The following is a 24,949-nucleotide window of genomic DNA, read 5'->3' on the forward strand; positions in this document are numbered from 1 at the left end:
TTTAATATGGATAATCCATGTTTTGGAAACTGGTCTTAGAACATTTAATGTTTCCTTTATAAATGAGGACTTATAAAAAAAACTGAGCCATGCTCTGGGAAAACAGGTCTTAATGCATGTGTGTAAAGTGTTGTCCAAGATAAGCCTGTGCAGTCCGCTGCAGACTTCACAGGCTAATCTGGGACAACACTTGATGCACATGCATTAAAAACAGTTTTCCCAGAGCGAGGCTCAAATGCAGTAGTCAGTCAAGACCTTGGTTCAAAATGTCTAAACAGTGCTTGAAAGTCCTGGGATAAAGTAGGTAACATGCTATACAAGTAAGTAGGGAATACAAAATGTTTAGAATCAATACAGAATCACAGACCAAATGCAGTTTCATATCAGAAGAATGTACAACATTGAATAAAGTCTTACAATTTTATTGATATACCTATGACTGACACACATTTTTTGCGGAGCAGTCTTGTATATTAATATGGGCCATGCTAAGTAAAAAGGGCGTTTAATGCATGTGTGTAACATGTTTTTCGCAGATTAGCCTGTGCAGTCTGCACAGGCTACTCAGGGACAACACTTTCTGTGTTAACTTGATTTTTTGCTAAGAGAGACTTTCTTTCAACGAAAAATACCATAAAAGCGGAAAGTGTCGTCCCTGATTTGCCTTTGCGGAATGAACAGGCTAATCTGGGATGACACTTTACACACATGCATTATACTCCTTTTTCACAGAGCACGGCCCGAGCAAAGTATGTAAATCTGAACAGTAATTACATCCCAACACCCAAATTCAGATATAACTTAGGGTGAAACTTTTAAAGGCATATAAACCACAAACAGACATGTTTTGCCTACCACATCTTTCTTTCAAAAAACAAATAACAAGCAAAAATATATGCAAATTATATACTGCTGTGCCACACCATTAGTTAAGTGCAAATCTTACTAGTACTGTTAGCTTAATGTACAACATCTAAGATAAAACATCACATTTGTGAACTTTTACCCACCACCAAACAAAAATGAATCGAAATGTATCAATCAATTTCTAATAAATGTTGTGTTAATAAACTTCAAATGTTTATCAAAAGGTTTTAAAGGGACATGTATACAGGATGTGTCAAAATGGCAACTTTTTAATTGAATAATGATATCAATCAGGGAGCGAAATAACACTAAGGATGTTAACTCATACTTGAAATTCATTTGTGTTCATTAATAACATGTATCAACATATGAATAAGAAAACAAATGCAAAGCGCTACAAACGCAAAATGATTGTATAATTTCAAAGGATTCTGCTATTTTCATTCATATTGTTACACTTTGATCACTAGTATAAAGTATAAAATGACTGCACATTCATAACAGTCCTGATGGCTGACTTGTTTAGGAAATAGCTATTTTATTGAAGGACAAAGGTTCAAGTCTAGGGCAGAGATAAACTTTCTTTCTTTAATTCTATTTTTGTCATTATAATTGGGCTCTACAATTCCCTGATTAATACATAGCATTTACTGACATACTTAAATAAAGGCTTCAATTTGTAATCAAGTCCATTTAAGGTTAATTTTGTTAAATCAAGTTAATTCAGAAACATTTTTATTGCCTTAAGTATATCAACAGATTAAAAAAATATTTTTATAGGAAAACAATTGAGACTTTTAACAATGCTAAAGCAAATCTGTTAAATAAAAAATCAGTTGAAAAACAGAAATTCCAAAAATAACATCACATTATTTTTAAATATATATGTAAATGTTTTTTCCCTTAAAAAAGTATTCATGATCATTAAATTAAAACTACTGCCATGTTACTGAATATTTCCCAAATTGCACATATTTCACCAGAAAAAAACATAAAATCCACATATAAAAAACAATAAATGGATTAAACAATTACAATAAAACTTTCACAATTATATTGTTCAGTAAATTAAGAGACTCAAAAAAATATATAAATATCAAAAAGCAAAGGAATAGTGAGTTTATAATAAAACAATCAGTGAAACTCAACGCCTATGTATCAAAACTTACGATGTTATTGTAATTTTGTAGTGGTACAGATGGCGCTTGGCGTTTATTCCCTGGCAACGAAAGTCGACTCTACAACATGCAAAACAACAACCGCTCGTAGCTATGGCAAACCACCAGACAACACAAGGCGACAGACAGACAGATGTAGCTCTAGGTTAAAAAGACAGATAAAAGAATATACCCACCCCCAAAAATGCTAACTTATTTAAACAAAACAGTCTCATATACATGTTTTTGTTATATAAACGTGGTAATAAAGACAATTACTGGTCATTTAAAAGATGTGAGGCTTAATACAAAAATGGTAGGACATGATGTTCAAGTGCAGTTAAAGTACCATGTTTGGATCCTGATCAGTAACAGTTACACAGTCAAACTAGATCTTAAGTATTATTGGTTGCTGAATGGTTGAATAAAGTGACCATTTATGTAAATTAAATAATAGTTTTAAGTCAATAATTGTAGAAATCCATAAAAATAGGACAAAGAAGTGTGTTCACAATCAAAGTCATAAACCCCAAGAACTGTTTGGACTCAAAAGTATATATTCCCCATTGGGTGGAAAAACAGACAAGTTTCATTTATTTATTGACGAACATAAATTTCACACAAGAGCAAAGATCTAAAGAGCAATAATTCCATAAATATCATGTCTTTTATAATTTTTTTATTTGTTTAAGGAAAAATGCCTGCATATTGTTACTCTTAAACCAATTGAAATTTAAATGTTAATAGACATATTTTTTTCTCCCAATTTAGTTGTTTTTGTGATTATTTTTTTATCCCAAATTGGAGCATTACACAATGCCTAAAATTCTTATGTGTTGTGTTCACAAAATGGTAGAATAAAAGCCCTTTAAGGAGAATTGGCTCCAAAAATACGGACAAGAAAGTTGTTGTTCTTATATTATGCACTTCCTTTCTATGTAATGTAAGTTTTATTAAAAGATCTTCAATACTAAGGGATTAATGTTCTTTGAATGAAAATTGATGGAAAGGGAAATAACTCAGTAAATCCTGAGTTATGCTCTTGTTCTCTGCTTTTACCCTGAAAGCCTTATATTATTATATAAACTTATTATAAGGACAGACAGTGTAATTACTACATGCCTCCATTTGGATGCAATTAAAATAGTGAAACTAAAAAAACAAGTGACTAAGCAAAATAAGCAAAATTTATAGCAAATGTGTTTGATACAGTGGTGATGCATATTCTAAAATAGGAAAATGTTGATTTATAGAAAAAGCACAACATAGTGCAAAATAATTCTGGCACTGAAAAAAAGGCAGGCACAATAATGTAAAATAACATTTGGAAGAAATTAAAAGGGACTCAAAATCTACCATCTACAAATAAGTAAATTTACAAAACAATTTTAAGATGAATTAAGCAAGATGCACCAATGAAAAGGCATTCCATGTATACTAGCAATCCAATTTGTCATGTTCATTTCACAACAATGCTCCAGTATTCATATAAATTAATTTGAGTGTATAGCATATTATGTCTGTATTGATAATTAGCTTCTACGGATCACTTATGTGAAATGAACACACAGAAATAGCCCCAAAAGCAATTTGTCCTTGAATATTTGCTCATTATCAAACTAAAGTACGAAGACAAACTTCAATCAGGCCAAGAGTATTCTGAAGAACAAAATAGAAATTCTATAATATAAATTCAAAACATGCAATAAATATACACAAGAGAGGGCGTACATTAATAAAGCTATTTCATCTTTTAATTACTTATTTGATAAAATACAACAACCATAAGTCACATACACAGTTTTTAAAACAATTAACACCAAGGACAAATTGATTTTGAGACTGAGGATACAACAAAACATCCCAGCTACATTCAACTAAACACACCCCCAGGCAGGTCCTGAGACACAATCTTACATGGTATCTGGGGATCAGTGTCTCCATTGATGCCATTCGGTTTGTTGATGTACTCATCATAGACGTTGGGGGCGTTGGTTTTCACTGTCTCAAGGAGCCATTCTGGCGCCTTTGACTCGTCGTCTGGGTCGTCCCTACAACAGTAAACGCCCTTTGAAACAGTACTTTCCAAGCAGAAAGTGTCTCAGACTGCACAGGCTAATCTGTGACTTTTCTTTAGGCACATAAATTAAGCTAGTTTTTTACCCTTCCTCTGGGTCATCCCTACAACAGCAAAACACTTTCCAACAGTTCTTTCCAAGCCAAAAGAGTCACACCTGAATAGCCTGTGCAGACTGATTTGAATACTTCGAATACCTTGAATGACAGCTACAGACTAGGGCCCAAGATAAAGGCAATTTGCATTAAACATGACAGCAGTTTTCAAATTTTGCTTTCAATATTCTTATCATATATGAACAGCTCTCTGGGAACATGGGGCAATTTCCCCACAGCGTAGCTTATATATAAAATGGCAAAAAAGTTGATAACATCACGTAATTAACAAGAGCTGTGTTTGTGAAACACAATGCCCCCTACTGCGTCGCTTTGAAGCCATATATTTGACCTTTGACCTTGAAGGATGACCTTGACCTTTCACCACACAAAATGTGCAGCTCCATGAGATACACATGCATGCCAAATATCATGTTGCCATCTTCAATATTGCAAAAGTTATGACCAAGGTTAAAGTTTTGGGACACACACATACAATGACAGACAGACAGGCCCAAAACAATATACACCCAATCATTTGATCTGGGGGTATTAAAATACAAATTCCCAATGATCAAAATGCATATCAACACATATTATCTTCTCATTTTTAACACCAAATTTCTTATTTCTTACAGATTTAGAAGTTCAAGCTGTTTAACAAATTTGTTTGTAATATGCCAGCAAAATGCCATTTTAATCTATTTACTTTTTGGGTAGCAATTAGTTGGATATAATGCCTGCTTAGCAAGCTGAGAGACCACATTTTAATCCATATACATTCTCCAGATGTATAAGTATTGATAAGTTTAAACCTATTTATTTCATCTTGATTGTGTTGAAAGACTAAGGCTTATTTCAAGGGTTCTCGAGCATGTTTCCTGGGCCTGGAACCAGTGGTGCTCATGGGGGAGATCCAAAGAAAGCTCCCACAGTGGGAATCAAACCAGCGCCTCCCGATCACTAGGCCGACACTTTATTCACTACGCCACGGCAACTTTTTTTATTATTCTTTGAGATAAAATGAAGAGTGCCTATATAACCCCAAGGCTTTCAATCCAATCATTTTTAAAGAGGCGAAAACAAATCTATCAATTCACACATTACAATTATTGTTAATCATAAGCTATCATTTATGAAAACATATATATTTACTCATCGCTATCACTATCAGAGTCAATATTGTTGCCATTTTCCATCTTCCAGCGCTTGTATCGATCTATCAAGTCCTGAAGGTTGCGTACACTCTTAGCTCTTCGGATGAATGGATGTCGCTGTAAGTCTTTTGCTGAAGGCCGCTGGGAACACATACAGAAACACAGGTCTATATGTGCCTCACTCTGGGAAAATGGGGCTTAATGCATGTGTGTAGTGTTGTCCGAGGTTAGCCAGTGCTGATCAGGCTAAACAGGCACAACACTTGTTGGTTTAACGTAACTTTTCGTTTAAATGAAATCTCTCCTTAATAAAAATCCAGTTTATGGGGTAAGTGATGAGCAGCAAACAGCATAAAACCTGAACAGACTGCGAGTTACTCACAGGCTGTTCTGGTTTTATGCTGTTTGCAAAAGTCATTTTCACTTTGCTTCTGAGAGGGAAAGGGTTAAATAGTACCTATAATGTGCAATCTTGCTATATAAAGTCAATTAATAACAAGTTCTAATTTAAGGTTCGAGTATAAATACTACTACACTACCTTTACGAAATTGAGGGCTTACAACAGTTAAATTTATTCATGTACACCTTGGCATTACACAGTAGAACTATAGCTATAAATTGTACAAGAAATAAATTAATTTTAAATTAACACATATCAACTGACTTAGCTAAATGCAGTGAACATGCAGTATCTTAAAGGTACTTTTGATAACGATTAAGTTACATATTTGGGCTGATTTTGGTGCAAATAAACATCCCTACACTTGACATCTCTTTAACAAAAACTGATCATAGACCGATTACACTATTTGTGTAAGATTACAAACATTTGAAGTGACTTCTACATCAAAACCTGTGTGATTATAGGCCGATAACTGCGTTATCAATGGTATATGATACTCTCCATTTGTCAAATAAATTTACAAGTTACTTGATGTACCTTTGATGTAAGTATGAGTTCCACATTTATCCCTATAAAGTGTGTGCGTAACATGGTACAATAATCCCTATCGTTGTTTCTGCATTAAGTTTAACATCTATCATAAATACAGAGTCACAAAGTTACTTAACTCTAAATTTTTGTAAGTAAAAAATTGAGCATATTTCTGCAGGTCAGATTTATATGCCTCGGTCAATAACATACATTTTGACCTTGATGTCTAAGACATTTTTGACATACGAATAAATATTGGTGGTAGTTCTCACATATTCTTGTTGCACGCTATATTTACCACAGCATTACACCAATGATGATGACACAAACTAAAACTTGAACATTTTGGTGTTGGTGAATAGAAAAGCTAAATTCATTTGTCAGCTATCGATTGAACATAACATTCTCATTACTCACATTTGTTGGATCCTTATTTAAACAGAATTCTACAAATTCTTTGAAACTCTTTGAGTAATTTCCCGTTAACTGTGGAGGATTGTTTTTCGGAATGAGGAACAGAACTCTCATGGGGTGAAGCTCCGAGTTTGGGGGCTCCCCCTTGGCCAACTCTATTGCTGTGATGCCTAAACTCCAGATATCAGCCTGCAACAAAGCAAACCTGAATTGTGACGTTGCTCACGAGTGCAAAGGTTTGGCAACCTCTACAGCTGTGAAGAATCTATTATTAAAATTTTATTTTTTATTCTTTCTGATTGTAAACTGTTCTAATTCAACAACCAATTAAAAGAGTGAAGTTTCGACCAAAAGTGAATATATCTTCTTTATTCTTAGTGTTAAATCTATAGATTGGCTTATTAATTACCGTATGTGCAATTTTTGTTTTGTATCCAGGATAGTAAATGACACTTGAAGCTTGAATTTATTTGCTTATTAAAAGTATTCTCCTACAAAATAATGCAAAAGAATCATAAACGCTGACGGACAATTTCACACAGGATCTACCTTAGTATCATACGCTGACTGCTTTATCACTTCGGGGGCCATCCAAAACGGAGTGCCTACGAATGTGTTTCGTTTATTCATAGTGTTTGTTAGTTGACCAGCAACACCGAAATCTGCCAGCTTCACGTCCCCTTGTTCGGACAGCAACACATTGGCAGCTGCAACAGAACATGAAACAAGGCTATGAGCCTCAGTCTGAAAAACGGGACTCAATGTGTCTTGTTCTGAGAAAACTGGGCTTAATTCATGTGCGTAAAGTGTCGTCCCAGATTAGCCTGTGCAGTCCGCACAGGCTAATCAGGGACGACACTTTCCGCTTTAATGGAATTTTAGTTTCAAGGAAGTCCCTCCTCCGTACTGAAAATCAAGTTTAGGCGGAAAGTGTCGTCCCTGATTAGCCTGTGCGGACTGCACAGGCTAATCTGGGACGACACTTTACGCACATGCATTATGACCAGCTTTCACAGAACAAGACACAAATGCATAAGCGTAAAGTGTTGCTCCAGATTAGCCTGTGCAGTCCACACAGGTTAATCAGGAACCACACTTTCCACTTTTGTGGTATTTGTCCTTAAAAGGAAGCCTTTTCTCAGCGAAAATCCAGTTAAGGATGAAAACATCGTCCCAAACGGCACATGGTCATCTTGGGTGAGACTTTACAAACATGAATAAAGATCCTTTTTTGCCAGAGTGAGGCTCCTATGTATTTTGACCATAACAGAGGGGAAACAGACAATCCGGTAGCAGGCTCCTATGTATTTTGACCATAACAGAGGGGAAACAGACAATTTGGTACCAGGCTCCTAAGTATTTTGACCATAACAGAGGGGAAACAGACAATCCGGTACCAGGCTCCTATGTATTTTGACAATAACAGAGGGGAAACAGACAATCCGGTACCAAGCTCCTATGTATTTTGACAATAACAGAGGGGAAACAGACAATCCGGTACCAGGCTCATGTATTTTGACCATAACAGAGGAGAAACAGACAATCCGGTACCAGGCTCCTATGTATTTTGACAATAACAGAGGGGAAACAGACAATCCGGTACCAGGCACCTATGTATTTTGATCATAACAGAGGGGAAACAGACAATCCGGTACCTCTCTGACATAGTTGAATTAAATGTGGGCTGGCAGCAAACACAGACCAAACAAGGACATTAATTTCAGAGTGGTTCAAACTTTCACGACAAACCAAATGAACCTATCTTTATTTAAGACTTTCCTAGTATTCTATCATGCAATTTATACAATAGTCGTTTGTGTTTGTTTGAAACATCCCGTACATTAAAAATGTCTATCCCATATCTATCCTTAGTTAGTTTAACCCATTAGTAAATTCTATTTAAAGCATTAGGCTCATCGAGTGTGTTCCCTGTGTGGAGAACCAGAAACATGGATGTGACACACTGCCAGCTCTGTTAACGCTCATTTTATCAATTTATATTCAATGTAAATACAAATTCAACCATACAGCTGTTGTAGCTTTTTATTACACAAATAATAGATAAATAATACAAATAAATTTTCAATTCTCAGCTTTGTATTATGACAAACTTACAGTAGATTTGTCCTATTTGGAAAGTTGCAATATTTCTATTATATAATAACACAGAAAGAAACAATTAAAACTTAATATAATCCAATTCATCATTATATTGAAGAAACATTTAAATTTCAAAGTCATGAAACCAGGTTTTCAAGGTGTCAGTTGAAAAAAAAAAGGAATCAAAAGCTTAATATGCAAGTAGGTTACCTACAAAAACAAATTCATAAAAAATTCAGTACTAGGTAGGGAGAAACATTTTTGACACATGTCATCTGGTAGAGGAAATTTGTGGGAAGATATTTTAAAATTACATGGTGAATGTTAAGTAACAGACCGTAGAAGTTGTGCTACAATTAAGTTTGATCTTTGACCTCTTAGTGTGACCTTGACCTTTGAGATAGGGAGACTAGTGTTCCATGTGCAACATGCTCTCCTAATGCTGGTAATGTGTGGTCAGTTCTTTCAAAATTGCATGATGAACAGCAAAGTTGCAGTAGAGACAAGATGTTTAGTGGCCAAATTTCATCTTTGACCTCATAGTGAGACCTTGACCTTTGCAGAAAGGAGACAGGTGATACATCGGACACATTGTGTAATGATGGTGGACTTTTGTAGCATGTTGAATTACAAAATGACAGTCCCAAAAAGATCGGATGCACATAGGCACCAACTCCCACAGACAATCAACCAACCCTTGTGACTGCTGTATCGCGCTTTCTGCAAGTGGGCTCATCAAAAACTGTGGTGTATGGAATGTCTGTGTTCCAATGATATTTACCTATTGCTATATACATGTACCCAAAGAGTAATATTGGAGTTTCCAGTAATATTTCTAGCATTAAAGACAAAATTCGGATGTCCTAAAATATATAACTGTATACAGATGATATTGTGCCCCAAAAATTAAATGTACTAACATAACAGAGCATTGAATAAATATGTCCAAATTATTATTGATTTTATAAGAAGTTGATTTCAAAGATAAATTGTTGAAGATATTTCAAATGAAAGCATAATCAATATTTCGTTTAAATAACTTACAAAAAACTTATTTTTCATGAGCATAAGTTATAATGCAACATTCATTCAAATGTTTTATTATTGGATTTTATTAACACTAACGCCCACCATTCAGCAATTTATGTCCACAAGATATTTTGTTTTTGCTATCTTTTGAAACCTGCACAAAGGTGTGTTAAAAAATGATTGCTTTGAAGACACACAATTAACCTTTTATGTGACATCAACAAACTAAATCGGAAACATAATAATCATGATAATATAAATATTCAAAGAACAATTTCTGTCCCTATTCATTGAGGCTGTTACATCATGTCTACACATTGTTTAATTTTGTGAAAATACCTGGGCTGGTTTTGATTGTAAAAAAATTCTTGCAGTTGTCTATTTGTATTTTTAAATATTGATTGTTTTGCAAATATATATTTAGCAAAAACTCTGACAAAATTGGTTGAGTTCAAAAGTGGTTCCGGTCCATTGAAAAACATGGCCGCCAGTTGGTGGGGCAGTTTTCCTTATTTGGCTATAGAGAAACCTATGAAGATTGGGCATGAAATGTGACTTCTACAGTGTTTACAAGTTTTTCCTTTTTTTTGACCTAGTGACCTAGTTTTTGCAGCACAACCCTGTTTCAAACTCAACCGAGATTTCATTGGGACGAAGCTTCTGACCAAGTTTCATGAAGATCGGACAATTAATGTGGCATCTAGAGTGGTTACAAACAAATGTTAACGGACGGACGACGGACAAAGACCAGTCTCAAAAGCTCACATGAGCAATCAGGTGAGCTAATAAAACCAATCTTTTCACCAAGTTTCATGATGATTGGGCAAATAATGTGAGTTCTAGAGTGTTTACAAGCATTTTTTACTATATAAATATAAGAAAACTGCCCCCCCCCCGGCAGCCATGTTATTCAACTGACCGGAACCATTTTCGAACTCAACTCTTGTATCAACGAAACAAATGTTCTGACCAAATTTCATGAAAATTAAGCCAAAAATGTGACTTCTAGAGTGTTCACATGTTTTCACTATATACATATAGAGAAAAATGCCCCGCCCACTGGCGGTCATGTTTTTTCACCCATCTAGACTATTTTCAAACTCGTCCGAGATATCAATAAAACCAATGTTTTGACCAACTTTCATGATGTTTGGGCAAAAAATGTGACTTCTAGAGTGTTAACAAGGTTTCTCTATAGCCAAATAAGGAAATCTGCCCCGCCCACTGGCGGCCATGTTTTTCAACGGACGGGAACCACTTTTGAACTCAACCAACATATCGTTAAGGCAAACATTTTGACACAGTTACATGAAGATTGGGCATGAAATGTGACTTCTACAGTGTTTACAAGGGTTTTCTTTTTTTGACCTAGTGACCTAGTTTTTGACCCAGCATGACCCAGTTTCGAACTCGATCAAGATATCATTGGGACAAATCTTTTGACCAAGTTTCATGAAGATCGGACAATAAATATGGCCTCTAGAGTGTTTACGAACAAATGTGGACTGACGACGGACGGACAAATGGTTGGACGACGGACGGACTACGGACAAAGACCAGTCACAAAAGCTCACCTGAGCAATCAGGTGAGCTAAAAAAAAAAGGAAAGTTTATTTTCTCCTACTTATCGACTCAGAATTTCAGAATATTATTAGATATGGACCCAAAAGCCCTGTTTGCGTGTCTTTTTCAATAAACGATTTCCTGAATGTGTTTGTTTTGTTTCTTCAGTTGGATTTATTGTGCATTTTTCAACTGTTATTCAGACATATCAAATAACACTTTTCCTGAAATAGCTGGTTTACAAGTTCTCCGTGCACACACCTCTATGGGTAACTGACAACTGCCTTACTTGATTCAATGGTTAGGGATGATCTCCTTAGAAAAAATTTCATGACCAACCCCGACACAAGTGGCTGGGCCAGGAATTGAAATCTTGGATTTTTTGTCAATTAGCGCTCTAGCAATTGAGTGAGCTGGCCAGATAAATTAAAATACAAACACATTTATTTGCACAGTCGTAGATTCATTTTTGTTTAAAAAAACAGATTACCGATTATCAATATTAACTAGATATATATCAAAGCGCTGAAGGCACTGAAGTTGTTCGCTATTGCATAATCTTAGACGCAACTCAGCTTTCAAAATTGTGGCATAGCTTTTTATATCGTAAGTTTGAAATGAACACAACCCATTCAAATTTATAAAGAGTGTGTATTAAAGCACAGGTTGAGATGTGTGTGCACTGTTTATCCTCATATTTATGTTATAGAGATAACTTAGACAAAAAAACAACAATAGGTCTCTTTTTTTCACAATTGGTTGCTGCACTGGCAACCATCTTTAGAATTTTGGTTGCCTTGCTAAAAAATAACAAGCCTATAATCATGTACATGTTGTGTTATGTGTATCTAATACTTTATCTATTTTCTTTAAATCATTGAGCAACAATTTCGCCCACATGACAGACTTTTAATGCAGCATTAAGCCCAGTTTTCTCTGAAAGCAGATTTTAATGATAAAATGGCCAATGTCGTAGCACAAGCTGTTATAAACACTAGACTGGCCAATATCGTGGCACAAGCTCTTAAACACTAATATTGATAACATACAGGCTGTCTGCAGTGTACCAGTGGTGAAGTATAAACAGGCAGTGGTTATCGTTCCTAGCCTAGCTAACAGCAGACTGACTTGCAGTTATCGTTCCTAGCGTAGCTAACAGCAGACTGACTTGCAAAACTGCCTTTACATTAGGTGTGAGTTAACGCTCACAACTAAAAATTGCACAATTTTGTACAGTCCACATACACTTTTTAAAGTTTACATTTTTAATACTAAGAGCAGAGGATAAAACAGTTGAATCTAGTAATAAACTGCAAAGCAGAAAAAAACGTTTTACAGTAAATCCTCAAAAATATTTATTTTTTTCACAGGAAAACCTCTTACTAGCCAGTTGGACAGATTTCATCTCCTTTAAAAAAAATATATATCAAGACTTATAAACTTAATCAATAGATTATTATTTTGTGACTTGTAACAAAGACTAGACTATTCTGCACAATCATTTAACTCACATAAGGCCTCAATCAAAAATACTGCATAATTGTGCCTGCCACATGCCACCGAGAGAAAAATGTTGATAGTTGCAATGTATTACTTGATAAGCTACAAATCAATAGAAATTAATGCATTATGGATGCACAAGACGTGCATCTCTCAACCAAGATCTGATTTCAATTAAAGCCGCACGTCACTGAGTTTTTGTTAATGCTTAATTAAACAATTGATGTGAGGTGGTAGATGGGGTAATATGACACTCACAGGTATAATCTGGTTTATACCTACCCAATAACATGCCATGATTCATATGTTTGTAAACAGAGTCAGCGATATGCATCCAATTAAAATGGAGCATATGATAATTTATGCATTCTATTTACATTGTTTATATTTGCACTCCCCAGTGCAAGTTCAAAATGAGTATGCCCTAAATAACGTATCTACACAAATTTGAAATATATAACTGAACAACATTAAATTAGATCAATTTAATTATGAAATGCGACCCTGGGGGGCTTTACCTATTAACAAAAAATAAACAATAGCAATTAATTCACATAAATCTTTATTCTTTTAATATACATTTAATGCAAGCAGACCTAATTTAAGTAAATAATTCATTTATAGACATTAATAACTTTGTGCACCATGTTCTCAAAACACAGTATACTGCTGTATATTAAAATGACGCGCACTAGAAACTTAAAACCACCATAATACTTGCACACAGTTTTGCAAAAGACGCTAGCAAAAAAAACCTGACCAACCTAAACCAGTACATTTATGACTAAGCAGTATTCTCTTTCTTCATCCATGTTCTTGATATGCAGATTAAAATGCTGTTTGCAATATCAAGGGCAGAGAAAGAATGGTTTAAACACTTGTTTGCTTGTAAAAAATGCAACACTCTGTTTCGTAAGAAGTGTTTTATTGCAAATTCACTGCATCTGGAAATAATTGTTATCCCTAGCCTAAAATCCCATGATTCAATGTTTTTGGTGTCTTCCAAAAAAATCTTTTTTTTTTTTAAATAATGGCCCAATCATCTTGCTGTGTACTGTACAGACAATTTTATCGAAATTCTAGTTTCCTGCTGGACTTTTCGTTAAAATTAAAAATTTAAATTTGACACTGGTATGTGAATGATGTTTTTTTCATTCATGTGACCTAATATTCATAGGAATTATGTAAAATTTCCAGATGTTCAGGGCCATAAAAATCGACCTAGTTATGAGTCACAGACACTCATGCCCCCACAACACATATCAACTTTATATTCTACAGTGGACAAAAAGACAAATGGTCATAATTTTCTAAAACCGGTTGCAAAATTTCTTTCTTGAAGATAAATTTTAACATTTAAATCAATCAACTGGGAAAGTATGAGCAAGGGCCACCCAGTAGTTGAGATGAGTGGAAAACAAAAGCTTTTCAATATGTAACATTCTGATAAGTACAATGCTTATTGCCTCTTACTTCATGGGGACAAACAAAAAATTATCAAATGGAAGATCTAAAAACCTGGTAGAGCGACCTTTCATTTTTATATTAAATTTAATATAATTGCATCGTTATTTGACCATGCTGTATGTTAAAGATGATGACTAAGATATTTTTTACATCAAATACACATGAGCCGTGCTCTCAGAAAAGGGGGTTAAATGCATGTGCGTACAGTGTCATCCCAGATTTGCCTGTGCAGTCCGCACAGGCTAATCAGGGACCACATTTTCCACTTTTATGATAATTTTTGTTAACAGAAAGTCTTTTATTAGCAAAAATAAAGTTTAGGCGGAAAGTGTTGTCACTGATTAGCCTGTGCAGACTGCACAGGCTTATCTGGGATGACACTTTACGCACATGCATTACACCCACTTTTCACAGAGCACTGCCCATACATTGTATATACCAACATGTAGTAAGCACTCACCTGATACACATCAACATATTTTATTAGTGACATGATTACATTTCCATTGATCACACTGGTGGGGAATTTCATGGTGGTAGATTTTAAGGATTTTATAGTCGTATATTTACAAAATGTAAAGTAATTTCAAGTGTGTTACGAGTCAATAACTCTACACTCATAGTGACGAAATTTTAATATACATGCTTTCTTTGTCATTTAACAAATGTAAATGCCAAATACACTACAACGCAGATATATCGCGGTTGTTGGGGTCCAAAGATCGCGAGCGCGATATATCCGGCGGGCGATATAACTCGAGAAATGTCTAACTAAATTGTATTGCGGTTAATTTGTCAAATTTCCCCAATGTTTTCATTTTATATACGGCGCTACTACATATTTGTATAGTGATAATTGCAAACCAATTCTACAATAAACATTTTTCATAACTACATATGTATCTTTATTTATCATTAAAACCAAAATGTAAATTATATTTTTCATTTTCATGTACGATCGCTCGTGAAACAGTTCAAAACAAGAATTATTGCCGTAAAAAAAACGTATAAAATATAATTGTGCATATATTCGAATTTACGCTTATAAATAGTCCTATTGAAGGAACTGAAACAGCATAACGGTAACGATACAGCGTGTTTGAATTATATGTTATTAAGAGGAAATGTCAATGCCACATATTTCGCGAAATACCGCGGTGCTTTAGTTGAAATTTACACAAAACTTTTAATGGAAATAAAATTATCTTAATGTTGTACCCGCTGCGGATTTTTTATTTAGAAATAAATACACCCACGCCAATTTTCGCGCGCTTTGTATCAGAACAAAGAAATTCATGACCAGTACCGAAATTTAACGATTTATATACCAGTAAACTGCCATTATTGCCTTTGAAATGACACATAGAACAAATCCCACAATTTCATTTAACACACCCTTAAGATCCAATATTCTCCAGATTTAGATTCACTTACCTGAAATTTTAGTTTATCATCAGATTCAAATAAAACATCTTCAAACTTCCAACATTCCATCCATTTCCAAACAATTCAATAACTCCCAAAATCCCACCATTTTAACTAATTATCTTCCTTAATCCCTATGCCCCCCTTTTTTCAATCACTTTCCTTATCCCAAAATCAAACTAAAGTATTACCAATAACATACTAGTCCCCACATGTTGCTTTATATTTTGACTTCAACCCCCATAAATTCCCTTTATCCTGTTTTCCTAATCACCCAAGATTTTCCAAGATCTTCCTTTTACCCCAATCATGCACTGATTACTAAATATCTGCTTTTAACACTTTCACACACCCATTCCCAAATCCATCCCTTTATTCCCTTCCATTTCCAAATGCTTCCAACCCCTGCATAAACGCAATCCTTCGAAGATATCCTTCACAATTTCAACCAAGCACACACCTTTAATGTCACGATGTAGTTTCCGTTCGGAATGCAAGTATTCCAAGCCTTTCAGGATTTCACGTAGAATAATTGATATATCGTTCTCATCAAAGTGTCCGGCTTTCATAAGGTCTAATGCTGATCCACCCCCAAGGTACTCCATAATGATCCACAGGTTTGAACCCTAGAAAAAAGGAAAAGAAATAAAGTAGATATGAGCCTTGCTTGGGTAAAACAGGGTATAAAGCATGTATGTAAAGTGTCATCCTAGATTAGCCTTTGAAAGCCACATAGGCTTATCATGAGCGACGACACTTTCCACTTTTATGGTATTTTTCATTTAACCCTTTGCATGCTGGGAAATTTGTCGTCTGCTAAAATGTTGTCTGCTGAATTTCTAAAATTAGCATTTTCTTCGATTTTTTCAAAGAATATTATCAGAATAGCAAACAGTTTGGATCCTGATGAGTTGCCACGTTCTGTGGCGTCTCATCTGGATCCAAACTGTTTGCAAAGGCCTTCAAAATTCGGTTCCAGCACTGAAAGAGTTCAAGGAAAATTCTTTTAAGCGAAAGTCAAGTTCTGGGCGAAAGTGTCATCCCTGATCAGCCTCTGCTGACTGCACAGGCTGATATGAGACTCTGCTGACTGCACAGGCTGATATGAGACAACACTTAACTCACATGTATTTAGCCCTGTTTCTAACAGTGCAGCTCATATCAAGAAGTAGCAGAAAGCAGGGCCAGCATTCAGTTGTACTTTTTAAAAATTATTTGAGTATAGTCAAACTAGTAATGAATAATTTTTTTGCATAAATTTATGGTTTTGGATATCTTATTTTGGGTAAATTTGCACTCTCTTCCAATGGCGAAAATCCATCCTTGGCCATAATCTCTCGTATTTCTTAAAAAGTAATTTCCAAGGAAGTAAATAATAAGCATTACTTAAGACGTGTTTTATTTCTAATAATTTTATAAGCTTATTAAAGTTTGCATATATGGGGATTCAAAAGTCTTGCATCATTAAGACAAAAGGTTGATTAGAGTATGATAAACTAGAGCTTTGTCACTGATGTGAAGTATACCCCCACATGCTGCATTGACACAGAATATTTTGAACGCTGTCTTCACAAAACAAGAGAAGCTAATTTATGGCGATTTTTAAGAATTATTATGCCAATATCATTTATGGCCATTTTGACCTTTGAACTCTTGAATTCTTTTGCATGACACGCCATCCAATGACTGTGAACAAAATAAATGTACAGAGTCATTTTAGATCTCACAATGAATGACATAGTTATGGCCCAGACAAGCTCATTTATGGCAATTTTTTACTTTTGAACTTGACCTTGGAGATATCGATGTGATTTTTTCGCATGACACACTGTCCAATTATTGCGAAAAAATGTACCGAGTAATTTTAAAATCTCACAATGAATGACATAGTTATGGCCCGAGATTTATGGTCATTTTTTACCTTTGAACTCAAAGTGTGACCTTGACGTTGCAGATATCGACATTATTCTTTCGCATGACACACTGTCCAATGATGGTGAACAAATTTGCCAAAATGATTTTAAATTCTCACAATGAACAACATAGTTATGGCTCAGACAAGCTCATTTATGGCCATTTTTGACCTTTGAACTCAAAGTGTGACCTTGACATTGGAGATATCAACATAACTCTTTCGCATGACACACCGTCCAATGACGGTGAACAAATTTGCCAAATGATTTTAAAATCTCACAATGAACGACATAGTTATGGTCCGGACAAGCTCATTTATGGCCATTTTTGACCTTTGAACTCAAAGTGCGACCTTGACCCTGGAGATATCGATGTTATTCTTTTGCATGACACACCACCCAATGATGGTGAACAAATGTGTCAAATGATTTTAAAGTCTCACAATAAATGACAAAGTTATGGCCCGGACAAGCTCATTTATTGGCAACTCCAAGTGTTACCTTGACCTTGGAGATATTGAAATACTTCTTTTGCATGACACACCGTCCCATGATGGTGAACAAATGTACCAAGTCATTTTAAAATCTAACGATAAATGACATAGTCATGGTCCGGAAAACTTTCTGTTTAAAACTCAATAAGTGACCCCCTGAGCTAGTTTTTGACCCAGCATGACCCATATTCAAACTTGACCTAGACATCATCTAGATACAACTTCTGACCAAGTTTGGTGAAGATGGGATGAAATTTTCGACAGATCGACAGACAAAGTGACTCCTATATAGCCCCCATTACCAAAGGTAATGGGGGTATAAAAATGATAATGTTAACATGATTTTAATTCCTACACGACCTGCACAAGCCTTTTAAATGAAATGAACACTGTATTTAACTATTCAATTCAAAGGATAGGTCCTTTTTAGCATTGTTGTCAGGGTAATTCAAGCATGATAATTATCATGTATTGAAATCTATGCAAGGATCATGTTTGAATGTTTGAAAAATCTAAGTTGTGGTAAAATGTTTTATTACTTGTCACTAGAAATACAATCTCTTAAAACCTTCATAAAAACTTATGTAAAGTATTATGCAATATTTGAAGATAAAAACAGTCCACAAATATGTCTTCAATTGTCATAACAATATGTATCATTATTAAACAATGTAGAAGTTTAAGCTATTTACCTAACTGTCTTTTGTTAATAATGGCTACAGAAGTAACATACTAGTGAAAATGGTGGAAAACTTCAAATATGTTCAATTGGAAACCCTGAGATTTGTCTAAAGACAAAAAAACATTGAAACACATTCTGGGAAAACTGGGCTTAATGCCTATGCATAAAGTGTTGTCCCATATAAACCTGTGCTGTCTGCACAGGCTAATCTGGGACTTCATTTTCCGCTTTTATGGAATTTCTCACTTTAAGAAAGTCTCTTCTTGATGATAATCCAGTCTAGGTGGAAAGTGTTGCCCCTGGTTAGCCTGTGTCAACTGCTTGCGCTAATCTGGGACTATACGTAAGGCACATGCATTCAGACCTGTTCCCCCAGAATGTGGCTCCATGGCAAACAGCAATATGAGGTGAGGACTGTTACCTTAAGGAATGATCTGTTATACTTGGTGACTGTTATCTTAAGGTATTATCCATAATACCCTTGGTGACATGAGGACTGTTACCTTAAGGAATGATCCGTAATACTTGGTGACATGGGGACAGTTACCTTAAGGAATGATCCATAATACTTGGTGATGTGGGGACAGTTACCTTAAGGAATGATCTGTAATACTTGGTGACATGAGAACAGTTACCTTAAGGAATGATCCGTAATACTTGGTTACATGGGGATAGTTACCTTAAGGGATGATCCGTAATACTTGCGAGCAATTGGAACAGTTACCTTATGGAATGATCCGTAATACTTGGTTACATGGGGATAGTTACCTTAAGGAATGATACGTAATACTTGGTGATGTGGGGACAGTTACCTTAAGAAAAGATCCGTAATACTTGGTGACATGAGGACAGTTACTTAAAGGAATGATACGTAATACTTGGTGAAGTGGGGAATGTTACCTTAAGGAATGATCTGTAATACTGTGACATGAGAACAGTTACCATAAGGAAATCGTAATTCTTGGTTACATGGGGATATTTACCTTAAGAAATGATTTGTAATACTTGGTGACTTGGGAACAGTTTCCGTAAGGAATGATCCGTAATACTTGGTGACGTGAGATATTTACCTTAAGGAATGATCCGTAATATTTGGTTACACGGGGATATTTACCTTAAGGAATGATCTGTTATACTTGGTGTCATAGGGACAGTTACCTTGAGGAATGATTTGTAATACTTGGTGACATGGGAACAGTTACCATAAGGAATGATCCGTAATACTTGGTGACGGGGGATATTTACCTTAAGGAATGATCCGTAATACTTGGTGACATGGGAACAGTTACCTTAAAGAATGATCTGTAATACTTTGTTACATGAGGACAGTTACCTCAAAGAATGATCCGTAATACTTGTTGACATGAGAACAGTTACCTTAAGGAATGATCCATAATACTTGGTGACATGGGGAGAGTTACCTTAAGGAATGATCCATAATACTTGGTGACATGGGGAGAGTTACCTTAAGGAATGATCCGTTATACTTGGTGATATGGCGACAGTTACTTAAAGGAATGATTCGTAATACTTGGTGACATGGGAACAGTTACCTTAAGGCAGTGCCCCAGATAAGCTGCGTATCTGCGTCTTTCACCCTATTAAAATGTCTATAAACGCAAAGAAATTCAATAACATGCGTATTGAAAACGCAACCATTTTGATTTTTACGCAAATTCGTCAAATTCGATGCGTACGACACAATAGCTTCGTTCGAAAATGCTTTGCTTATTTTCGTTATTTTCTCTTTGAAATAATTATCGTCACGCGTCTTTATTAAGCAAGCGCCTGGATGACGGAGCATGAAAACAGTCAAGCTTTATTCAAACTCTCTGCGTTCTAGATTTCATAGTTAAATAAAGCGTCTGATCAAATTATTTTCCTCGACATACATGCGTTTTTAATCTGACTTTATCCGTCGCTCATTGTACACGTATTTATAAAGCGCCTGTACTTTCAGTTTCTATAACGATGCGAAATAAAAAAAATTAAGAGAGGTCGAAAGGCGTCCGCTATTGTTGCGCAAAAATGTCAGTCGATCGCAAACTGTTTCGAACCAAGAAAGCAAGAGCCAAATGATCATTCGTGTTATCGATTTTTTTTGTTTTAAGTTTATATTAAGGACAGTTTCAATGATTAAAAATGTTATGAAACATCAGTTCATTAAAGTTAATTATGATAGTTTAAAGTTTTATTGAATCAATACAAGTGAGCATCTTCCACAAAGGTAAACACCAGTGATATAAAGGTATGCATTTTTATTAATCATTTCACCCTATTTCAAGAAGGAAATCACCCTATTTTTCAAAATCGATGGGTGAAAACCCTATTTCTCAAATAATTATCTGGGGCACTGCTTAAGGAATGATCCATAATACTTGGTGACATGGGGACAGTTACCTTAAGGAATGATCCATAATACTTGGTGACATGGGGAGAGCTACTATAAGGAATGATCCGTAGTACTTGGTTACATGGGGACAGTTACCTTAAGGAATGATCCATAATACTTGGTGACATGGGGACAGTTACCTTAAGGAATGATCCATAATACTTGGTGACATGGGGACAGTTACCTTAAGGAATGATCCGTAATACTTGGTGATGTGGGGACAGTTACCTTAAGGAATAATCGTTAATACTTGGTGACATGGGGATAGTTACCTTAAGTAATGATCCATAATACTTGGTGACGTGGGGTTATTTACCTCAAGGAAGGATCCTTAATACTTGTTGACATAGGGAAAGTTACCTTAAGGAATGATCCGTAATACTTGGTGACATGGGGACTGTCACACTGGGACAGGACCATGATCTCCTGCTGGATGTCCTCTATCTCATCCTCAGCCTCCTCCAAGTCGATGATCTTTATAGCAACCACCTCCTGCAAGCAACACAAATATGTGACTCTTAAGAACTATACATTTTTGGGGGTAATTATAAGTATTGCTCATGTGTGTTGCATGAATTTTCAAGGTTTTGCATGTATTTGTTGCTGGGTGAATTTCAAGGATTGCTCATTTGTACAGGTGAATTTCAAGGATGTTGTATGTGTACTGGGTGAATTTCAAGGATTGCTGATGTGTGTTGGGGGAATTTCAAGGATTGCTCATGTGTACTGGGTGAATTTCAATGATTGGTCATGTGTACTGGGTAAATTTCAAGGATTGCTCGTGTGTACTGGGTGAATTTCAATGATTGGTCATGTGTACTGGGTAAATTTCAAGGATTGCTCGTGTGTGCTGGGTGAATTTCAATGATTGGTCATGTGTACTGGGTAAATTTCAATGATTGATCATGTGTGTTGGGTGAATTTCAAGGATTGCTCATGTGTACTGGGTGAATTTCAATGATTGGTCATGTGTACTGGGTGATTTTCAAGGATTGGACATGTGTACTGGGTGAATTTCAAGGAATGCTCATGTGCTGGTGAATGTCAAGGATTGCTCACATGTACTGGGTGAATTCCAAGGATTGCTGTGTGTTGGGTGAATTTCAAGGATTGCTCATGTGTGCTGAGTGAATTTCAAGGATTGCTCATGTGTGCTGAGTGAATTTCAAGGATTTCTCATGTGAACTGGTGAATTTCAAGGATTTTTCATGTGTACTGTGTGAATTTCAAGGATTGAACATGTGTGCTGGGTGAATTTTAAGGATTGCTCATGTGTGCTGGTGAATGTCAAGGATTGCTCATGTGTACTGGGTTAATTTCAAGGATTGATCATGTGTGCTGGTTGAATGTCAAGGATTGCTCATGTGTACTGGGTTAATTTCAATGAATGATCACATATAGTGGGTGAATTTCAAGGATTGCTCATGTATGTTGGGTGAATTACAAGGATTGGTCATGTGTGCTGGGTGAATTAGAAGGATTGCTCATGTGTGCTGGGTGAATTTCAAGGATTGTTCATGTTTGCTGGGTGAATTTCAAGGATTGATCATGTGTGCTTGGTGAATTTCAAGGATTGCTCATGTGTGCTGGGTATATTTCAAGGATTGATCATGTTTGCTGGGTCAATTTCAAGGATTGCTTATGTGTGTTGGGTGAATTTCAAGGATTGATCATGTGTGCTTGGTGAATTTCAAGAATTGCTGTGTACTGGGTGAATTTCAATGATTTTTCATGTGTACTGGGTGATTTTAAGGATTGCTCATGTGTGCTGGGTGAATTTCAATGTTTGTTCATGTGTGTTGAGTGAATTTCATAAAATTCCTCGTGTGCGCTGAGTGAATTTCAAGGATAGATGTACAACTGTTTTTATCTCATTCTCTTTCCCTCTGAACTTGTCTAATCTAAGTCTATGCTTTATTAGAACTAACCTGTGTTTCATTGTCAATGCCTTTAAACACACTTCCAAATGACCCCTTTCCAATCTGCTCCAGTTTGGTGAAGCGAACTTCTGGATCTATTAACATCTTGGAAGCCCGCTGAAAGACAGGAGGCCATGATAAATAATTCAAATGAACTAACAGGAACTATTATCATGTACCTACTTAGAAATGTCAATATACTTTATGGTTAGTTTATCACCTTTCTTATTAGATACACTTTTTAAAGGCTTCATTTCCAACCCTTAGGCAAAACTCCAAATAACATACACAAACACATACACGAGGGCCTAATATTCATAAAGCTCCTTATCTTAACCCTTTACCACTTAGATATTTTGACGCATTTCTAGTCCCTTAGAAAGTAACATTAAATTATTAACCTTTCTTACCATATTCAAGTTTTAAAGGCTTCATTTCCAACCCTTAGGCACTCATGAGAACCAACCAGCATAAAACCTGACTCGCAGGCTGTTCTTGTCTTACATGTATGCTTGTTGCATAATGCAATTTTCCTTTGCTTATTAAAGGGAAAGGGTAATATTGTTGAACATTGCCATTTGAGAAAGGCACAAAATCTTTTCACAAGATCATAAACAAATGAAGTTTTTGTGAGAAACTGTCCTTGTTGCTATGATTTCTACTTCAGATTCAATAGTTTGGCACCAAACCCTTGCAATGCAATAGTTTGTATATTCCTTAGGGTTTGTTTATGCTACAAAGAGTGGCAAAGTCTGACATTTTAATAGTTTGCCATTTGTATCTCTAAATGGCCAGTCTGTGCATTTGTATACATGTACTAACTGTGTACATTCTCACAAAATTTCAATTGTCTTTACATCCATGACTAGCAGGGAAATATGGGTAAATGAATTAGAAACTTACAATACATAACATTTAACTTGTTTAATGTACCACAGGATTTTAGAATGCAACAGGCATGTTGCTCATATGTTAAATATGTTGGGCACATTAGTCAATTAAAAACATTATCCAAAATATGCAATGCAATCAACTCAACCAAACTGTTGGAAAAATTTCTTGTAAAAGAGAAGATTCTATGTGCTTCATATTCATAGATATTAAAATGAAATAGTTACTGGAAAACTAGAGACACATGTACGTATTGAAAAGTATAGTAACATGCTTATGAACATGCACATAAGTCATAACATGGGAAAATAATGCTAGTATGAAATATGCACAGACTGATGAGGACTTACACATAGCTATAATAAAGAACAGTCATCAATGGTAATAACTTTCATTTACATGTTGCGTGAATTAAATACCGTGATGATGATTGTTTAACCGACATGACAGACTTGAACAAAGATGTTTCATCTGACATTTTATCAACTAATATCTATCTGATGTTGTATAATTCACTATGTACAACAGACCTGTAAAATTAGTACAAAGATGGATTAAACATCAAGTCACAGTCTTATTTTCCAATATATTCAAGCAAAGACTGGATTTTTAGTTAAAAACAAACAAATATTAATTTGTAATATTTGTCAAAAAATAAAGAGCAAATGCATTATACCATGCTCATGAGTAGAAAACTGTAAATGGTTATAATTGTTGGTGCTATAGAGAAATGCTTCGCAAAAATTGTTCAAAAAAGGCACTTTTTTAAATTAAAATTTTTAGAAAGTTAAATTTAATTTAAGATCTTTCTTACTAAATTCAAGTTTAAAAGGCTTCATTTCCAACCCTTAGTTACTGATGAGCAGCAAACA

General features: G+C 35.3%; 1 protein-coding gene across 1 annotated transcript in view; it reads right to left on the reverse strand.

The window, feature by feature from the left end:
* The window catches only part of LOC127835565 (serine/threonine-protein kinase 24-like), a 63,826-nt gene that overhangs the window by 23,338 nt on the left and 15,539 nt on the right, over positions 1 to 24,949 (reverse strand). Inside the window, exons 3-9 of the mRNA XM_052362000.1 lie at positions 23,196 to 23,303; positions 21,628 to 21,759; positions 16,247 to 16,412; positions 7,252 to 7,409; positions 6,706 to 6,891; positions 5,352 to 5,494; positions 3,901 to 4,075 (exon numbers count right to left, since the gene is read on the reverse strand). Of these exons, the coding sequence (XP_052217960.1) occupies positions 3,901 to 4,075; positions 5,352 to 5,494; positions 6,706 to 6,891; positions 7,252 to 7,409; positions 16,247 to 16,412; positions 21,628 to 21,759; positions 23,196 to 23,303 (1,068 nt within the window). The remainder of the gene's footprint in view (positions 1 to 3,900; positions 4,076 to 5,351; positions 5,495 to 6,705; positions 6,892 to 7,251; positions 7,410 to 16,246; positions 16,413 to 21,627; positions 21,760 to 23,195; positions 23,304 to 24,949) is intronic.

This window comes from Dreissena polymorpha, chromosome 6 (assembly GCF_020536995.1).
Source record: "Dreissena polymorpha isolate Duluth1 chromosome 6, UMN_Dpol_1.0, whole genome shotgun sequence".
NCBI lineage: Eukaryota > Metazoa > Mollusca > Bivalvia > Myida > Dreissenidae > Dreissena > Dreissena polymorpha.